General features: G+C 41.8%; 2 protein-coding genes across 6 annotated transcripts; both read right to left on the minus strand.

The window, feature by feature from the left end:
* Nucleotides 1–599: 599 nt before the first annotated feature.
* LOC106604324 (solute carrier family 25 member 53) lies at nucleotides 600–6,232 on the minus strand. Of its 3 annotated transcripts, none has more exons than XM_014198854.3 (2): nucleotides 5,929–6,232; nucleotides 600–3,356 (listed from the first exon to the last, which is right to left on the minus strand). In XM_014198854.3, the coding sequence occupies exons 1-2, from the start codon at nucleotides 5,939–5,941 to the stop codon at nucleotides 2,473–2,475; spliced, it is 897 nt and encodes a 298-aa protein (XP_014054329.1). In that variant the 5' UTR covers nucleotides 5,942–6,232; the 3' UTR covers nucleotides 600–2,472. The 3 variants fall into 3 exon arrangements, with proteins under 3 accessions (XP_014054329.1, XP_014054330.1, XP_014054333.1); XM_014198855.3 differs by having other exon boundaries at nucleotides 5,473–5,943; XM_014198858.3 differs by lacking the exon at nucleotides 5,929–6,232 and adding an exon at nucleotides 3,700–4,079.
* A 5,195-nt stretch (nucleotides 6,233–11,427) lies between these two features.
* Nucleotides 11,428–18,017, minus strand: LOC106604323 (ribose-phosphate pyrophosphokinase 1). 3 transcript variants are annotated; one of them, XM_014198852.3, is made up of 7 exons: nucleotides 17,960–18,017; nucleotides 16,966–17,155; nucleotides 16,173–16,271; nucleotides 15,691–15,815; nucleotides 15,178–15,351; nucleotides 14,713–14,872; nucleotides 11,428–14,305 (listed from the first exon to the last, which is right to left on the minus strand). In XM_014198852.3, the coding sequence occupies exons 1-7, from the start codon at nucleotides 17,968–17,970 to the stop codon at nucleotides 14,213–14,215; spliced, it is 852 nt and encodes a 283-aa protein (XP_014054327.1). In that variant the 5' UTR covers nucleotides 17,971–18,017; the 3' UTR covers nucleotides 11,428–14,212. The 3 variants fall into 3 exon arrangements, with proteins under 3 accessions (XP_014054327.1, XP_014054325.1, XP_014054323.1); XM_014198850.3 differs by having other exon boundaries at nucleotides 16,972–17,155; nucleotides 17,692–18,011; XM_014198848.3 differs by having other exon boundaries at nucleotides 17,692–18,011.
* Between the last annotated feature and the right edge of the window lie 1,911 nt (nucleotides 18,018–19,928).

The raw sequence follows: 19,928 nt of genomic DNA on the forward strand, positions 1-19,928 counted from the left end.
AATACAACCTGCCGACAGTCCCTTCCTTCTGTCTAAAAAAATACATTTTAAAAACGTCTGAAAAAATGCTTACAATTGCATAATAACACCACCGCCCACCAGAATAACGTTATTAGACTATCATGGCAACATGGGGTTTCATGCATAAACTAACCAACAGACAGAGGGAGATAACAAGATGGCCTTTGAATCATTTCTATACTAAAGCTACCAATATTTACCTGGTACGGGGATGTGCGGTGAGAATGTCCGTTACAGGTACAACGTCTGGGTGTAGGCTTAAATAGGGAAAGCACGCCCTTTCTCACACCAACATGGACACCAATCTGAGCTACGGCATTGGCCCAATCCATCCAGAAGAGGGATACCATTGGCCAGGCTAAATCTATGAGTTGAGAAGTTCAGGGGGGACAATCTTGTGCAGCGTTCGTTTGATAAATCAGAAAGTGATACCACAGCGCCACCTTGTGGATATATACACTATAGCCTACAGGGCAATGCAAGGAGCATCTTCGTCACAGGAAGAGAATTCCCTCAGCATGAAGTTCAGTATAAAATGCATACACATATTCAGAATAACTTGCAAGATGAAACTCAAGTGTGGTTTGATAAAACATGTATTAATGCTCAGGCATATATACTGAACAAAAATATAAAATGCAACGTGTTGGTTCCATGTTTCATGAGCTGAAATAAAAGATCCCAGAAATGTTCCATACGCACAAAAAGCTTATTTCTCTCAAATTTTGTGCACAAATTTGTTAAGATCCCTGTTAGTGAGCATTTCTCCTTTGCCAAGATAATCCATTCACCTGACAGGTGTGGCATATCAAGAAGCTGATCGAACAGCATGATCATTACACAGGTGCATCTTGTGCTGAAGAAAATGAAAGATTGCTCTAAAATGTGCAGTTTTGTCTCGAGTTGAGGGAGCGTGTAATTGGCATGCTTACTGCAGGAATGTCCACCAGAACTGTTTCCAGAGAATTTAATGTTAATTGCTCTACCATAAGCCACCTCCAACATCGTTTTAGAGAATTTGGCAGTACGTCTACCGGCCTCACAACCGCAGACTGAGGAGTATTTATGTCTGTAATAAAGCCCTTTTGTGGAGGAAAATTCCTTCTGACTGGCTGGGCCTGGCTCCCCAGTGGGTGGACCTATGCCCTCCCATTGCTGCACCCCTGCCCATTCATGTGAAATCCATAGATTAGGGCCTAATTTATTTATTTCAATTGACTGATTTCTTTATATGAACAGTAACTCGGTAAAATCGTTGAAATTGTTGCATGTTGCGTTTCTATTTTTGTTCAGTACATTTCATAATGCAGCTTTATGGATCAACATTGTATGGTAATAGTCTGGTATATGTTATCTGAGGTCAAAACATTATCATTCAAGTATTCCTCTCAGAGTAGAATAGAATAGATACACTTATAGTCCATTTTGTGAGAAACAGAAGTTGGTAATGGTATAAGACAATAGAAGGGTAGGCCTATACTGAGTGATACATATCTTATTTGATTCACATGCAGTTGTTCATTGAAATATTAAAGTCCATGTTGACGAACCTTGACAGAGCACCTTGAACATAAATGGATCTCCTAGGCTTTGATACATTCAGGACTTAAAAAAATAGGAAACAGTGAGGCACCTGAGAGAAATAGAACCATTAAACGTCATTGCACAGTAATCTTTGGGTCATAAAAACCTGATACCAGAGAGTTTTGATGACTGAGGCCATACAAATGTAATTAAATGTTTAACGGCTGTCCCTCAAAAACAAAATAGAAATCTGTCAAGTTAAAAGTTTTGCATGGCCTGACTAATAAAGTGGTGCCCAACTGCAGGTGCTGGACCATCCTTGAGAACATGCTGCATTCCTGAACAGAACAGATCCATAAGACATCAGCGGTCATCACCAAGGGTACCGTTTCAATAGTCAAAAGTGGTCTCCTCTCCTGCTCTTCTCTCCTTCACCTCTCCTTCACCTCTCCTTCACCTCTCCTTCACCTCTCCTTCACCTCTCCTTCACCTCTCCTTCACCTCTCCTTCACCTCTCCTTTGCTCCTTTGATCTTGATTTATCTGCTCATAATTTCTAGCGGATGTGCGCAATATGGTGCATGCCATACACACCCACCACTCAGGTTTCACACCAGGCAGATGAAGGAAAAGAGAGAGAGAGAGAGACCGAGAGAGAGAAATAGAGAGAGAAAGAGAGAGAGAAAGAGAAAAAGCGAGAGAGAGAAAGAGAGAGAGAGCGAGAAAGAGACGAGAAAGGAAAGCACTTCAGACTATTGACATACATACACCCTATGAAGTTCTTCCTGGGTGCTTCCCAAATTGCACCCTATTCCCTATATAGTGCACTACTTTTCACCAAGGCCCTAAAAGTAGTGCACTGCAAAGGGAATAGGGTGCAATTTGTGACGCAGACCTTGTCTGGAATGGAGCAATGAGGTGTTGTGTTTCAGTGTGCGGAGTGTCGGTCGTAGAGGGCTGTAGTGATTCCCCAGCTGATACAGCTCCTGAGGATAACCAGGGAACCTCCGCGGTACAGCAGGGGGATGCTCCTCTTCAGCTGACCTTCCCACAGTGCCTTCCAGCTCCCCCTCACCCCCGCTGCCTCACCCACCACCCCAGCCTGCATGTTGACCACCAGCACAGACAGAGGATACAGGGGCAGGTTGATCGCCATGGAGCTGATTACCATTCCTGACAGGAAGGATGAGGCCATAGGAGGAAGCCCCTTCTCCCTCAGAGCAGCACTGATGGGGTCCTTCAGACCGAAGTAGATGCAGCTTCCCAGGGAGTTACGGGCCAGTATGGGGATGAAGGCTCTGTAGTACCCCGACCCCAGCCTCTCTGCCCTCAGCCGGGCCAGCACACTCCTCAGGGTGGGCAGGCTGCGGTCGTTGCCCCCGTTCTGCAACACATTCTGCACACGCTCAAATGGCGTGAACACCAAGGCCTCCACCATGCCTGTGCCGAGCCCGGCCACAGCTGGTAACGTGGAGAGAGGGATGACACCGCAGGGGTTGGTGATGGAGGAGAGACAGTGGAGGAAAGTGTCATGTATCCCGAAAAGTAGCGTCCCGTTCAGGGTTTTCATCAGTAGAGGGGGCACCACCCCCCTGTAGAGCTTCAGGAAACCCTCCTTCCTGAGTTGGCCTATCGCCTGGCTGACTACGGTGCTGTGAAACTGCTGGCGGAACACGATCTTGTAGATGGGGAAGGTGGTGAGAGTGGACACCAGGCTGGAAGTCCCACCATGCAGGAAGCTGGGGAGCCAAACCATAGTGTTCGTCCTGAGGACGTGGTCTTCATGGTTATGTCCAGGACCCCGCCCCATCACTGAGAGAACAAGATGCACCATATTGAAGAGAGGGTCGATACAGACAGACAGATGCAGACTAGTTAAATGGACAATACAATCATACAAATATAGCCTATAATAATACTCAATTTAATCTATGAATAACAAACCCATTAATAACTCTTGATAACACTGCAATATTCAACAATCCCTTTAGAATAATAGCTTGTGGAAAAAAACAACTGTCCACCATCCAAAATGTATCAACTACCTTTAAACTTGCTCATCAGCTATATGCCCTAATGAATCACTTCTACGATAAATTTACACCTAAGAAAAAATGTATTGAGCAACAGTTTCAAGACATTTTAGCCTACTTACCAGAACACCTAAAACGACTTTTTAGCCCACAGGTGATTGTCTTGTTTTATATCTAGCCTAGTCGGAACCAATCAATCTGCAGAATGCAAATCCATCGCAACATTTACAAGAAACGAGCGAAATGAAACCAACCCTTGCGAACATCACGCCCTTATGTGTATTCATTGAGACAAAATGAAACTCATCGTATTTCCCTAAGCGACCACGCTTCTTTTCAACTGGCAGGCAAAACGACTAAGGCCAAAATAACGATTGGGAAAATCTAAACTAAATAAATGTGTGTTGTATTGGGTTAACAATAATTCATTACAACACCGACAATGTTATGTCGGGGTAGAGGATCCCGCCCCTCTTAGAATTACCATTGGATGGATTTCTACGACTGGTGTCCGTCGATTGGACAGCATCACTTATAAATTAATGTCGTGCAGGGAGTGTTTATCACAGAAGACAGGATTGTTGGGTGATCGCTTAAATAGGTATAAGGCCAAGTGAAGCGATGTACTTTAAAAAAGTGCCAATATTTCGACAATAAAGTCAAAATTACATTTCGTGAATAAAGTGGCAATATTTCGAGAATATACTCGAAATGTACTTTTGAGAATCAAGTCAAAATGTTGTTGCAGTTATAGCTCAAGATTAAAGCAGGGGATTTGTTTAACTGCGTGTCTCTCTGGCTCCCTGTTGCTGTGGGCGCCACCGTTGAAATGCCTGCAGTTTTAGAATTTCTTTAGTAATAAGGAAATCCTTTCTCTTTTAGCGCATAATAACCAAATTAGGACATAATAACCAAGTAGGCCTATTACGACCTGGAAGAGTTTGTGCCCCCCCAGTTGAAATGGTCTAGAACCGCCACTGAAACCACCTTCCAAGTCGGTGTGGTTAAATACACAGTAGAGCATCCGTTCCTCTTCCACTTCCTTTCTGTAAGGCTATTGACTCTATACGAATGGAAACAGCTCTACCAAACTGAAACATGGCACCTCACCTAGATTTGAGTTAAAGAGAGGAATTAGGCAAGGTTATCCTATCTCACAGTATCTATTTTTATTAATCACCCAACTTCTTACAAATTCTTTAAATAATAGTCCCGCACGAGGTATTTCCATAGCTGGTAAATAAATTATTATAAGCCAGCTGGCTGACGATACTACACTTTTTCTGAAAGATGCTCGTCAGATTCCCATATCGATCAATGTGATAGAATCCTTTTCCAAAGCGTCTATATCTTAACATTAATAAATGTGAACTCATGGCTGTCAAAGATTGTGTGACACCCTCAAATGATGATATTCCAGTGAAAGAAGAACTGACATATTTAGGCATAATCAATTGGATAAAATAATTCCTAAGAAGACCCACTTCTATGTGGAATTGTATTCCTCATCATGTCTTCTCTAGTTTTGGTGGCCTTAACTTCATGTTGGTTTGCAATTATAATATTGACAAAGTTCCAGTGAAACTCTGCTTTTCATCAGCAGGTATTCTTGTCATGGTCCTTAATTTATAAGCATAATTTTTCTCAACACAGATATTATATATGGAATAATCGGGTCATATTGTATAAAAAACGTCTTTGTTTTTAGAATATTGGTTCCAAAATGGCGCCGAAGCAGAAGGCAGACGTTTTACGTGCCCCCAACAGATTGTGTTTTTTTTCGTTTATCTACGTTGTTTGTAACTTGTTTTTTTACTCATTTTGTACATAATGTTGCCGCTACCATCTCTTATGACCGAAAATAACTTCTAGACATCAGGACTGCGATTACTCACAATGGACTAGCCAAATCCTTTTTCTTCTTTCACGACTCTGACGAGCTCAAGGCGGAGGATATGCGGCTCCCTCGGGACAGGCCCGAGCTCCGTGATCTGCGTGAAGTGGAGGCGGAGAAAGAGAGGCCGGAGAGCGGGCTGCCTGCTGAGAAGTCGAAGGCAATCGAATAAACCCTCACTTCCCTCAATTCTGATTGCACATTTGCTATCTTTGGACAATAAAATCGACGAGTTACACTTACGATTAAACTACCAACGGGACAATCAAAACTGTAATATCTTATGCTTCTTATATGATGTACCGGCATGATAGAACAGTGGCGTCTGGTAAGACAAGGGGCTGCGGTCTATGTATTTTTGTAAACAACAGCTGGTGCACGATATCTAAAGAAGTCTCGAGCTATTGCTCACCTGAGGTAGAGTTTCTCATGATAAGCTGTACACCACACTACCTACCGAGAGCTTTCATCTGTATTCTTTGTAGCTGTTTGCATACCACCACAGTCAGAGGCTGGAACTAAGATAGCATTGAATGAGCTGTATTCCGCCATAAGCAAACAAGAAAACACTCACCCAGAGGCGGTGCTCCTAGTGGCCGGGGACTTTAATGCAGGGAAACTTAAATCAGTTTTACCAAATTTCTATCAGCATGTTAAATGTGCAACCAGAGGGAAAAGAACTCTGGACCACTTATATTCCACACACAGAGACACATACAAAGCTCTCCCTCGCCCTCCATTTGGCAAATCTGACCATAATTCCTCCTGATTCCTGCTCAGTACATCACTGGGGCCAAGCTTCCTGCCATCCAGGACCTCTATACTAGGCAGTGTCAGAGGAAGGCCTTAAAAATTGTCAAAGACTCCAGCCACCCTAGTCATAGACTGTTCTCACTGCTACCGCATGGCAAGCTTTCCCGGAGCGCCAAGTCTAGGTCCAAGAGGCTTCTAAACAGCTTCTACCCCACACCATAAGACTCCTGAACATCTAGTCAAATGGCAACCCAGACTATTTGCATTGCCTCCTATGCATAGTCACTTTAATAACTCTACCTACATGTACATACTGCCCCCACACATTGACTCTGTACCAGCACCTCCCTGTATATATTGTTATTTTTTACTGCAGCTCTTTAATTACTTGTTATCTCTTATTCTTATCCGTATTTTTTGAAACTGCACTGTTGATTAGGGGCTCGTAAGTAAGCGTTTCACCTGTTGTATTCGGCGCATGTGACTAATGAAATTTGATTTGAAAAATATCCTATTGATGAGCCAACTTGTAAATGCAGAGGGTATTTTACTGAATTATAAGGAATTCTTTTCACTTTACAAGATCCCTGTAACACCTAAAGATTTTGCAATTGTATTAGATGCCATTCCCTCAGGTGTTGCTTTATTATTCAGGAATGTGTCAAGACCCTCAGAACATACCTACCATTAACCCTGTTGACTCATCAGTAGGAAAGATCTGTTTTTCTTTTAGTCCATTCAACATCAATAGATCTATACGAGCCTTGTTTCAACAGGATGTTGTATCTGTACCTTATGTCATGCCTTTTGGAATGGTTTTATTGATACTGTCTGTTGGAAAAGAGTTTGGATGTTGCCACAGACATACCTACTTATTAACAAAATGAATCTAAAGGATCGGTGTGTGCCCCCCCCCCCCCCCCCTGTTTGAGGAGAGTTCACAGTTATTTATTTTATTTTACCTTTATTTATACAGGTTTTTCTCATTGAGATAACATCTCTTTTCCAAGAGAGACCTGGTCCAATAGCAGCAGGGGGAACAAAGTTTCAGACAAAACAAATTACATACACTAACACAACATTAAACAGAACTATAGACACACATACAGTACAACAATTACATATTACGTTAAAAAACACAAAAGTCTTGACTAAAAAAACAGCTGTCCTGAAGACAATTCCACTCTTCTGTGATATACACATCGATCAAGTGTTTAAACTCCACCAACGAAACTAGATCATCACATTTTAAAATGTTCAGGAGAGAGTTTCAGGACCACGGCGCTAAGTAACTAAAACTATTTCTACCATGACCTGTTGTAATTTTTGGTACTGTTAGAAGCAAATCAGAATGGGACCGTAATTGATATTTATTTACTGACCTGACTAAAAAAGAACAGAGATAAAATGGCATTTTACCCAATATGGCCTTATAAAATCAGTGTATACCAGTGTTTAAGCTTACGCAAGGTCAATGACGACCAGCCAACAGCGCTGTAGAGATCACAATGATGTATTAGACATTTCTGATCTGTAATGAACCTGAGGGCTGCATGATACACTGAATCAAGTGCTCTCAGGGTAGTGGTCGAGGCCTGCATATATATAACATCACTAAAATCTAAAACCGACAGTAATGTACATCGTACCAGCTCCTTCCTGGCCTCCAGAGAAAAACAAGCCTTATGCCGGTAATAAAATCCTATTTTCAGCTTGAGCTTCCTTATCAAGTTCTCTACATGCACAGTGAAGCTCAGCTTATCATCAACCCACACACCCAAATATTTGTACACTTTAACTTGCTCTATAGTATGTCCAGCCAATGTAGCAATGACATGATTTGTAACATGTCTGGCATTTGAAAATACCATGCATTTTTTTTTACCTGAATTTAGAATCAGCTTTAAATCATACAGATTCTGTTGTATTTTGATATGGGTCGACAATTTTGATATGGGTCGATAGTTGTCAAGTAGCGAAGGATCTCCACCTTTCAGGAGAGGCAGTACAAAAGCAGATTTCCATAACTTGGGGATTTCCTTAACATCAAGCGTGATGTTAAAAATACATATTGCCGTATAATACTTGAATTTTAAATTTTGATATTATTTTGTTTTGAATATCGCGCCGTGCTATCTCACTGGTTGTTGTCCAACCAATCCCATTAGCGGGATTGTAGCCTCAAGAGGGGGGAGCAATGATGTCAGCGGCTAGGTGTAGGAGGCGGTGGTCTAGTTCATCAGGGCCAGGGAATTTTTTTAAATCAATTTCTTTCAGGGCTTTACGCACTTCTGAAACAGAGAAGGATGAAAAGGAGAACCTGGTGAAGGAGTGCACAGTTATGTCAGGTAAAATCATAGGGGGCTCAATTATACCCTCGACCTTTTCAAATAAACTGCCTGCATCTAAAAAAATGCTGATTCAAGGCTTGCAGAATGTAGGTTCTCTCAGTTACAATCTGTGTTTCGACCAACAATTGTTTGGGAAGCTGTGTATCTTTTTTTGCACTCCAATGGATTATTTAAATTTTGTGAAGTAGATTTCAGGTAGTGGTCTGCTTTCAATTTACGGATCATAGCCACACCCATATTTCGAAGATGTTTAAAAGCCTTCCAATCATCTGCCAAACCAGTCCCTCTTGCTTTAGCCCACATAGCATTTCGTTCCCTTATGATTTTTGTAAGTTCTTTAGTAAACCAAGGGTTCTCTCTGCCCTTAATCCTGAATTTTTTTAAAGGGGCATGCCTATTGCATACATCCTGGAATGCGTTGTGGAAGTAAGAAAAGGCTAGTTCTACATCAGGGATTAATTCCATTCAATGCTAGATACATCATGTAAAAAACCTTGAATATCAAACCGCTTCCAGTTTCTTTTCGTAATCACACGTGGAAATTTCTTAGGAATTTTACCATCTCTCACACAGGCAATAGCACAGTGATCACTTATGTAATTTGCTAAAATACCAGAAGCATTAAAACGATGAGGAGTATTGGTTAAGAATAAATCAATCAAAGAGGATATTTTATATTCAACCTAGTTACACTGTTGACAATCTGAGTGAGATTTTAGGTATTGCACAGAATTTTTAGTTGGTCAGAGCTAGATGTTAACCAGTCCTGATTCAGATCACCCATCAGGACAAACTCAGAGTTAACATTCTGTGATAACAATTTGAAAATACAATCCAGAGAGCCAACAGTAGCAGATGGAGGTCTATAACAACAAGATACAACAATATTTAAAGATAAGCCAAGATTTAGGTTCAAAGACAGATATTCAAATTGCTTAAGTTTAGTAACAGAAGTCAGAACGACCACAGAGAACTTGTCTTTTACATATACAGCAACACCACCATCCTTAGATTTACCATCTGTACGAAACACATTGTAACCCTTTATGCCAATATTTTTGTCAGTGACATATTTTTTAAGCCAGGTTTCAGAAAGCATCAGGGTCGGCAGTTTTTATCCATATATTCACAAAATCAAGCTTCGGCAGAAGACTTCTTACATTTATATGCAAAAACTTCAGGCCAATCTGACTACTTATTTCTGCAGGGGTAAGAATGTCTGGTTCTGGATTGTCTGGACATTTCCAGACAATAGAAGCAGCAAGATAATGGCAAGTCTAGATCGAGGGTTACAACATTTGGATTTACAGACAGCACTTGAACGAGAATCCATAGTCACCAGTCTTTAACGCCACATATTTCAGGAGATGTGTAAAGTCCAGAGACATGGTTAAGTTCCAAGAGAACAGTTCTGACATGTAAGCGCAAGAGTCTGATTTCTCCCATATTGTTCGGGAGAAATGTGCATAGTTCTTATGTGCATTTCCGGAGCAAGCGTGGGGTTTCTCACAATACTCGAGGGAGAAACAGTCATATATTTCCTCATTCACAGTGCAACGGGCTCTAAAAGTATCGCCAACATTGTAAAAGCCAAAGGTAGACACCAGCGAAATGAACAACAGCATCATGTTTGTTAAATGCCCTAAAAGTCACTAATCAAATAGTCCAACTTCTGATCAATAAAAAGTCAGCGATGTATGAGTATGATGTAGGCGAACAAAGGTCCGGGGAGAGAGAGAGAGAGTGGCGAGGGCACCTGTACCAGAATGGGAGAGACAGACCAGGGCAGGCGGGGAGCAGGCAGGCAGAGAGATCGGTTCTCTGGCCAACAGCACACATGGATCGCACTGTATCAACGACAACAAATAGCCTCCATCATGGAGGTGCCAGCGAATGCAGCCACGGCAGAGATCTGCAAACTCGCAGGCGACGACCATGCAGTGGCCCGTCCGGGTATCAGCCTACTCAGTGACATCCACGGTCCCAGCCACAAAACCCTGCAGCTTGATAGGCAGCTAGCTAGTTATGAACTTGAAAATGTATTAATTAACCAATTAGGCACATTTGGGCAGTCTTGATATAACATTTTGAACAGAAATGCAATGGTTCGTTGAATCAGTCTAAAACTTTGCACAGACACTGCTGCCATCCAGTGGCCAATATCGAAATTGTGCCTAGATTCCTAAATCATTGGCTTTTCTCTTGCATTTCAAAGAATGTTTGGAAGAAGAAAAAAACACGTTTCTTTGTATCTTTTACCAGATCTAATGTGTTATATTCTCTTACATTAATTTCACATTTCCACAAAGGTCAAAGTGTTTCCTTTCAAATGGTATCAAGGATATGCATATCCTTGCTTCAGGTCCTGAGCTACAGGCAGTTATATCGGGTATGTCATTTTAGGCAAAAATTGAAAAAAAGGGTCCGATCCTTATTAAGGAAGTTTCTTATAAAATTATTCATAAATATTATCCTGCCAACCACTATATGAAGAAGTAAAAAAAAATATATATATATATATATATATATATATACACACATACATACATGCAAATTGTACCTTTTGTAATGACCACTCACAAAGTGTTGCATCTTTCTTGGCATTGTACTCATGTAAGGAATCTGTGGCAAGACATCAGTAGATTATAATTGAACACATTTATGAAGATGTTATACTATTATGGAGAGATGTGCTACTTGGATTCTTTACCTATGATAGAAATAAGTTGAAACCATTTTATGTAATTCATTTCATTATTCTTTTGGTCAATTGTCATATTCACAAAACACCACATTTTATTACCTTGAAAAAAGTAATTGAACGAAACTCAGCAAAAAAAAGAAACGTCCTCTCACTGTCAACTGTGTTTACTTTCAGCAAACTTAACATGTGTAAATATTTGTATGAACATAAGATTCAACAACTGAGACATAAACTGAACAACTTCCACAAACATGTGACTACCAGAAATTGAATAATATGTCCCTGAACAAAGGGGGGGTCAAATTCAAAAGTAACAGTCAGTATCTGGTGTGGCCACCAGCTGCATTCAGTACTGCAGTGTATCTCCTCCTCATGGACTGCACCAGATTTGCCAGTTCTTGCTGTGAGATGTTACCCCACTCTTCCACAAAGGCACCTGTAACTTCCTGGACATATCTGGTGTGTACAGTACTGATAACCTATCATTATGAATTAGTTCATACGTTCAAATTTTATGAAACACATAGCCTACTATGCAACTGTAGCCTGTATATACAGTTGAAGTCAGAAGTTTACATGCACTTATGTTGGAGTCATTTAAAACTTGTTTTTCAACCACTCCTCAATTTTCTTGTTAACAAACTATAGTTGTGGCAAGTCGGCTAGCACATCTACTTTGTGCATGACACAAGTAATTTTTCCAACAATTGTTTACAGATTATTTCACTTAGAATTCACTGTACCACAATTCCAGTGGGTCAGAAGTTTACATACACTAAGTTGACTGTGCCTTTAAACAGCTTGGAAAATTCCAGAAAATTATGTCATGGCTTTAGAAGGTTCTGATAGGCTAATTGACATAATTTGAGTCAATTGGAGGTGTACCTGTGGATGTATTTCAAGGCCTACCTTCAAACTCACTGCCTCTTTGCTTGACATCATGGGAAAAATACTTCCGTACTATTGTTTGTACAGATGAAACACGTACCTTCAGGGGTTTGGAAATTGCTCCCAAGGATGAACCAGACTCGTGGAGGTCTACAATTATTTTTCTGAGGTCTTGGCTGATTTCTTTAGATTTTCCCATGACGTCAAGCAAAGAGGCACTGAGTTTGAAGGTAGGCCTTGAAATACATCCACAGGTACACCTCCAATTGACTCAAATGATGTCAATTAGCCTATCAGAAGCTTCTAAAGCTATGACATTTTCTGTAATTTTCCAAACTTCTGACCCACTGGAATTGTGATACAGTGAATTATAAGTGAAATAATCTGTCTGTAAACAATTGTTGGAAAAATTACGTGTCATGCACAAAGTAGATGTCCTAAGTGACTTGCCAAAACTATAGTTTGTTAACAAGAAATTTGTGGAATGGTTGAAAAACAAGTTTTAATGGACTCCAACCTAAGTATATGTAAACTTCCGACTTCAACTGTACATGAAACTTTAAAGTCAGACAGATACCACTCTTTTGAGAGTTTATTATACAAATATTATTGAAAAAAATTAAGTAAATAAAAATAGCAGAGACTTTTCTAGGAAGCTCCATCCTGCAGAGCTAAAAACCAACAGCTTCTAGACAGCAACCTCAAAGAGCAAAACCTGCCTCCTCTGCACCCACTGAAAGAATGATTCCCAAAAGCCTTGAGGGGCAATCCACAATTCAAACCCCCCCTTCCCGGTACTGGTTTAGGTCAACAAGTGAGGGATGGGGTTAGAGGAATGTACACACAGACAGAGCAAGGGATGCAGATCATGGAGGAGGCATTTAAAAGTTATAATCTTCAAGAATCAGTAGGCTATATACCATTATGTCCAAAAATTAGAAGTACCAATCCTAGATTGCCCCTTTTAAAAAGACTTGTGAATCACCCAGATTAACATCAACTATAGCTCATTCACTTTACTCATTATGAGCCTCATCTTTCAACCAAATCAAAATGAAAAACAAAATAATCAAATACCTGAAGTCAGTCAACATCCAACCGTCTCTCACCCTCTTTTTGTAACATAGAAGTTTTGTAACAGCATTATTATGAACTGTTGGCATTAGGTGAGTTCACCCACTCACAATAAATAATCAACACTGACCTCTTTTGTCCCTGATAGACATGTCCCAAATGGCACCCTATTCCCCATGTAGTGCACTACTTTTGACCAGGACCCATAGGGCACTAGTCAAAAGAAGTTCACTATGTAGGAAAAGGGTGCCATTTGGGATGCAAACACTGTTTAGAGGTGAGAGAGGGACTCAAAATGAACATGTCATCATTATTAATAGTCATTAATTGTAACGTGGTTAGTTAGCAATAGCAGCAGAGCGATGCTAATATACTGGTGGTGTTTCTCCTGGTTGGGGTCAATTGAATTTAAACCTCAATTCAGAAAGTAAACCTAATTCCAAATCCAATTCCACATTTTCCTAATTGAAAAGAATTGGAATGTCAGTATACATCTTGAATTGACTGGAATTGAAATGGAATCGAGCCCAACACTGATGTTTGTATAGGACATTCCTCTTTCTGGTGTAACAGAATAGTAGGGCTGGAATCTATTCAGTGATGAGAAACATTCCAGAATACTGGGCATAGAAATGGAATGAAGAGCCTACCTGAAAGACAATCATATCTGTTCCCCAAAGTCCCTATTCTGCGTGAGAGATGGCCGTGCCTGTTCTATCTGAATGTTCTGGTGTGCCCTACTGAACGGTGCCTGTTCTATCTGAATGTTCTGGTGTGCCCTACTGAACGGTGCCTGTTCTATCTGAATGTTCTGGTGTGCCCTACTGAACGGTGCCTGTTCTATCTGAATGTTCTGGTGTGCCCTACTGAACGGTGCCTGTTCTATCTGAATGTTCTGGTGTGCCCTACTGAACGGTGCCTGTTCTATCTGAATGTTCTGGTGTGCCCTACTGAACGGTGCCCGTGTGATGTTACAAGGGGACGTGGCTGAAGAGGTAGGAGACAGATTCTCCGTTGTGGGTCCTGCGGATGGCCTCTGCCAAGATCATAGAGATGTCAATCACCTAGAGGAGAAACAGATGGTTAATAACAAACTATGTTCAGGAAACATCCGGAAACATGTCAGACTATTTACCGTTGATAAACAGAAAGTGTGCTCTCTCATTTATAGAGTGAACTATTTTAATTATTTTAGCACAAAACGTTTTAGGTGATATGATTATTCAAACTACTTGCTGTTGTCTTAGTTGTTAAACATCACAGAAGCAACAATAGAATTTCAGCTTAAACCACCGTAACATTATTGGACAATATGACAGTCTACTTATGTTGAGGTGAATGACCCTGATATAACCTCTGACCCCTGACCTGTATCTTAGAACAGTAATATAACATTTGACCCCTAACCTGTATCTAAGGACAGTGCTGTGACCCCTGACCTGTATCTAAGGACAGTGCTGTGACCCCTGACCTGTATCTTAGGACAGGTCTTCATCTTCTCCTCCTGAGGGATAGTGTTGGTGACAACCACGGCCTCGAAGCAGGCGTTGTTGATGCGGGAGATGGCCGGGCCAGAGAAGATACCGTGGGTCAGGATGGCATACACCTTGGTAGCACCAGCTGAGATCAGCCTGAGGGTGGAGGGACAGTATCTCCTCAAAAAAACTGTAGGATTATAGCACCTAACATTTACCTGTTTGAATACACTGGTTTTTGCTACAAGGACTCTCATTTGGATGAAGGAGAAGTGAAATGTGAAATAGTGGTTGGTATTTCCACAGCTCTGTAATAAGAATGTCTTGACATCAAATCAGAGATCCATTTGAATGTACAGGATCATAATCAATGTTTGCTTTTGTGTGGTTAAGATTCAGCCCAGACACCCATTGCCTGGGCATAGATACGTGTCAAGGTCATAAATTGAGACTTTACTTACTTGTCGGCCGCGTGACAGATAGTCCCACAGGTGTCTGCCATGTCATCCACCAAGATGGCCACCCGGTCCGTGACGTCCCCGACCAACACCATGCGATCCACCTCATTGGCCTTCTTTCTCTCTTTGTGGATCAGAGCAAAGTCCACATTGAGCCTGTCCGCTATGGAAGTCACTCTGTCACACAGAACACAGTGTTAAGAGGAGGCCAAGTCACAGAGGCACAACAGTTGGTCCGCTGTTATCGTATAAAGATTGTTAGTGTGGAGGAGCAGTTACACACAAACGTGTGAATCTAAAGTTAATTTCACCACAGATAAGGCAGAGTTAAAGAAAGACATGGCTGAAGGGTAAAACCAGTAAAAGAGAGGTGATGTTCTTGAAGCAGTAGTCTAGCATGCACACAGTGGTTCCCATATTTACCAAGCCCCCCCCCCCCCCATCTCTTCACCCTCTCTCTAATTAATCAAATTTCTTCTTTTGACCAAAAGCTTTGAGTACTCTGTCCTGTCTCACCTCTTGGCACCCCCTGCGTCTGGAGAGACGATAGTGCAGGTCTTCCACTCTGCGATGTTCTCTTTGATCCACTTCAGTACAGCAGGCTCAGCATACAGGTTATCCACCGGGATGTCGAAGAAACCCTGGAGATACCAGACAGGAGTCAGAGGCTGCCATCTAGCCGTTTCACATCCCAGGAACCATCTCTAGTCATTGTGCCCTTGAGCCAGTCACTTAACCCCTATAGAACTCCATGTGTTCGCTGATTGTGTTGTCTGTTGGATTGGAGGGAGCAAAATAATAATTTACATCTCTATAGTCTGGCTGTTTGGTCCTCTACTGCCAGACCCCAGTGTCCTCCCTCCTCCTGACCTCTACTGCCAGACCCCAGTGTCCTCCCTCTTCTACTGCCAGACCCCAGTGTCCTCCCTCTTCTACTGCCAGACCCCAGTGTCCTCCCTCTTCTACTGCCAGACCCCAGTGTCCTCCCTCCTCCTAACCTGGATCTGTGAGGCGTGGAGGTCCATAGTGATGATGTGATCAGCCCCAGACACAGACAGCATGTTAGCCACGAGCTTGGCTGAGATGGGCGCCCGACTCTGCAAGGAAACACACACACACACACACGATATGAGCGGAGTCTTCCATCTTAAAAATGGCTCCATATTACATTTCCTTCCCAAAGCCACAAGGGGCAGCTGATAGGCTATTCTAAACTACAGTCACGTGTACAACTCCAAGTAAATTTCAAACTACTCAGCTCCTTCAAGAAGCCCAAGAAAAGTGATACTGTACAAAACGTTAATAACAGTATACTTTTGGCAGAAACATAGTACATGCAATAGATTATATTGGGAGGACAAAGACATGCACTGATATAAACCATGTGAGGAATGGAGGCAGGCAGGTGACGGTAACAATACAAACAGAAGACACAATGACTGCTCACTGTTCACTGCTTAACTTAAATCAGTGGAGAAATCAAAACAAAACCCAGGCATGCTCCCAGGCCCATCCATCTGCTGACTGCCTGCTGGGGTCCGTCCACACAGTCAGTGACAGCAACATGAGTGGTAAGATCACACTGGACATTGATGGGGTGGAATGGCAGGGTTGGGATCAATTCAATTTCAATTCAGGAAGTACACGGAAATTCTAATGGTTTTGAATTAAAAACATTTGGAATTGGAATTTGGTTTAATTTCTGAATTGACTGGATTTGAACCCAACTCTAGTGATGCGGTACAATGGTCGGCGGTGTGACAGTAGAGTAACTAGATGTCTGTCCCTCACCCCCACCTTGTCCTTCTTGTCCTGCCGTGCGTAGGGGAAGCAGGGGATGACGGCTGTGACCCGGGAGGCCGAGGCGATCTTACACGCATTGATCATAATCAGCAGCTCCATCAGATTATCATTGATCTCCCCACAGCCGCTCTGTACGATGTAGACATCCTCTCCACGGACACTCTCCCCGATCTCAACGCTGTTAGGGCCCAAGGGAGGAGAGGATGGGGTCAACAACACTCTCTGCTAACACAGCAAGACACGAATGGTGAGGGATATTCATCATGAGACATCGAAAACACAGCCTACAGGTGTTTATGGCTAGGGGACTTAGAAGTGCAGTGACAAAATAATATTTCACAGTAAATGCTGTGACAATTACAGTATGAGCAAAGTGCTGAACAGCACAGAATGACAAGTATACAGTTTGATGCATCAGTGTTACGCAAGAAGTTATAATAAACAATTGTTTCACTTTTGCTAGCCTGTAGGGGTTGTCAGCTCTCCCAATATTCAGAAATGAGTTGAAATGTATGGTGAAGTGAAGTTCGCCCAATACGCAACAAACTGAGCGCCAAAATAAACTCCAGTTATGCGTGACATAAACTACAAGTTCCAAGCACCTTTGCGAGGCAGCATCAAAAGCAGACCGCTAACATAACGTTTCTTAAACATATTTCTCGAACATAAGATTTCAACAGATTAGCTTTCTATACATTAAAAGTTTACACTGACCATGTTTCTTGATTGCTGAATTTTTTGGTGACAACCTTCCCGAGTTCCATCCCAAGACGGTCGGCAATTTTGTGAGACAGTTCCCGATGCGAGCTACCGCTGAATATCTTAATGTTCGGCATTTTTGTATGTTCCAGGGCTTCGTTCTACGGAAGCTAGCTACAATTCTAGTAGCAGCAAATAAGTGATATACGATCTATTAGTTCTAGTGAACTGTTGGAAATCGATCGCTAGTCGATAGATATCATCAAGTTGATGCGTTGCCTACCTATCCACCATCGTTCCCTTCTTCACGCATGCGCCTGTCCCTTTTCCTGGTCTTCTTCTTCTTTGGGGTTAAACGGAGGTTGGCATCCAATATATTGCATTACCACCCCCAACTGGGCTATAATATACATCCATTAAACTTTGTGATACAAAAGGGAAAAGGAAAAACAAACAAAGAAATAAAACCTTCCAACTAACCCTTCACTCATTAAAAATCCACTACCCCATTCCACTACTTTGACCCTATCTGCTCCTGCACCCGCCAGCCAGCCCAACCCAACCAGCCCAGCCAGCCCAGCTAGCCCAGCCCAGCGGCTTGGGAGGACGGGACACCACCAATCAAAACACCCTGAAACTCTTCTTAAGTCAAATCTCGTACACCCAAATATTTCTCTGCAGCTGCCACCACAAAGTGTATTTTCTGTGATTTACATTCTATTTCTGCAGTATAGTTGACATTCATTATAATGAATGCTAAGAAGCCAACCTTACTGAAACATAAATCACTGGTTGGCCTCTTGTCCCTGGAAGCAGGCACCATCAACAATACACCGCCCACTTCACATGACAATGACATTATTCATACCTATACACAGTTGAAGTTGGAAGTTTACATACACCTTAGCCAAATACATTTAAACTCAGTTTTTCACAATTCCTGACATATAATCCTAGTAAAAATCCCCTGCCTTAGGTCAGTTAGGATCACAACTTTATTTTAAGGATGTGAAATGTCAGAATAACAGTAGAAAGAATGATTTATTTCAGCTTTAATTTATTTCATCACATTCCCAGTGGGCCAGAAGTTTACATACACTCAATCAGTATTTGGTAGCATTGCCTTTAAATTGTTTAACTTGGGTCAAATGTTTCGGGTAGCCTTCCACAAGTTTCCCACAATAAGTTGAGTGCATTTTGGCCCATTCCTCCTGACAGAGCTGGTGTAACTGAGTCAGGTTTGTAGACCTCCTTGCTCGCCACATGCTTTTTCAGTTCTGCCCACAAATTTTCTATAGGGTTGAGGTCAGGGCTTTGTGATGGCCACTCCAATACCTTGACTTTGTTGTCCTTAAGCCCTTTTGCCACAACTTTGGAAGTATGCTTTGGGTCATTGTCCATTTGGAAGACCCATTTGCAACCAAACTTTAACTTCCTGACTGTAGTCTTGAGATGTTGCTTCAATATATCCACATAATTTTCCTGCCTCATGATGCCATCTATTTTGTGAAGTGCACCAGTCCCTCCTGCAGCAAAGCACCCCCACAACATGATGCTGCCACCCCCCTGCTTCACAGTTGGGATGGTGTTCTTCGGCTTGCAAGCCTCCCCCTTTTTCCTCCAAACATAACGATGGTCATTATGACCAAACAGTTCTATTTTTATTTCATCAAACCAGAGGACATTTCTCCAAAAAGTACGATCTTTGTCCCCATGTGCAGTTGCAAACCGCAGTGTGACTTTTTTTATGGCGGTTTTGGAGCAGTAACTTCTTCCTTGCTGAGCAGCCTTTCAGGTTATGTGAAATGCATAAATTAAGGCCTAATGAATTTATTTCAATTGACTGATGTCCTTATATGAACTGTAACTCAGTAATGTCATTGAAATTGTTGCATGTTGCGTTTATATTTTTGATCAGTATACTTAGTTGAATGCACAAGCCCTGTGACAAACCAGAATGCTGGTGATCGGCAGTCCGAGTATTTTCTGTGACCCGGATCATTTGACTCAGTCCACCTAAAATAGCTATTAATTTGGCTCCCAAACGGCTCTTTGTTCAATAAGGCTTAGAAATTGAAAACACATCAACAAATTGTCCATCTCAAATTTAAAGCCTAAAACGTTGCCTACCTGCATGTCAGATAGTGATATGTGAGTTCAAATATACTTTAACCTGACCAAATTATTAGACCTGAAAACATTTATAAATGAACGCACTGAAAAAAGGAGCGTGGACCAGAATGAGTCTCTCC

Source organism: Salmo salar, chromosome 05 (genome assembly GCF_965601325.2).
Source record: "Salmo salar chromosome 05, fSalSal1, whole genome shotgun sequence".
Classification (NCBI taxonomy): domain Eukaryota; kingdom Metazoa; phylum Chordata; class Actinopteri; order Salmoniformes; family Salmonidae; genus Salmo; species Salmo salar.

Excerpts from the sequence above, each read along its gene's own strand:
- LOC106604323 (XM_014198848.3), bottom strand. The coding sequence starts at position 17,813 with ATGCCGAACATTAAGATATTCAGCGGTAGCTCGCATCGGGAACTGTCT. Across the intron at positions 15,352-15,690 it reads GACGCAGGGGGTGCCAAGAG|AGTGACTTCCATAGCGGACA; the intron begins GTGAGACAGGAC and ends TCTGTGTGACAG. Across the intron at positions 14,873-15,177 it reads ATCTGTCACGCGGCCGACAA|GCTGATCTCAGCTGGTGCTA; the intron begins GTAAGTAAAGTC and ends CTCCACCCTCAG.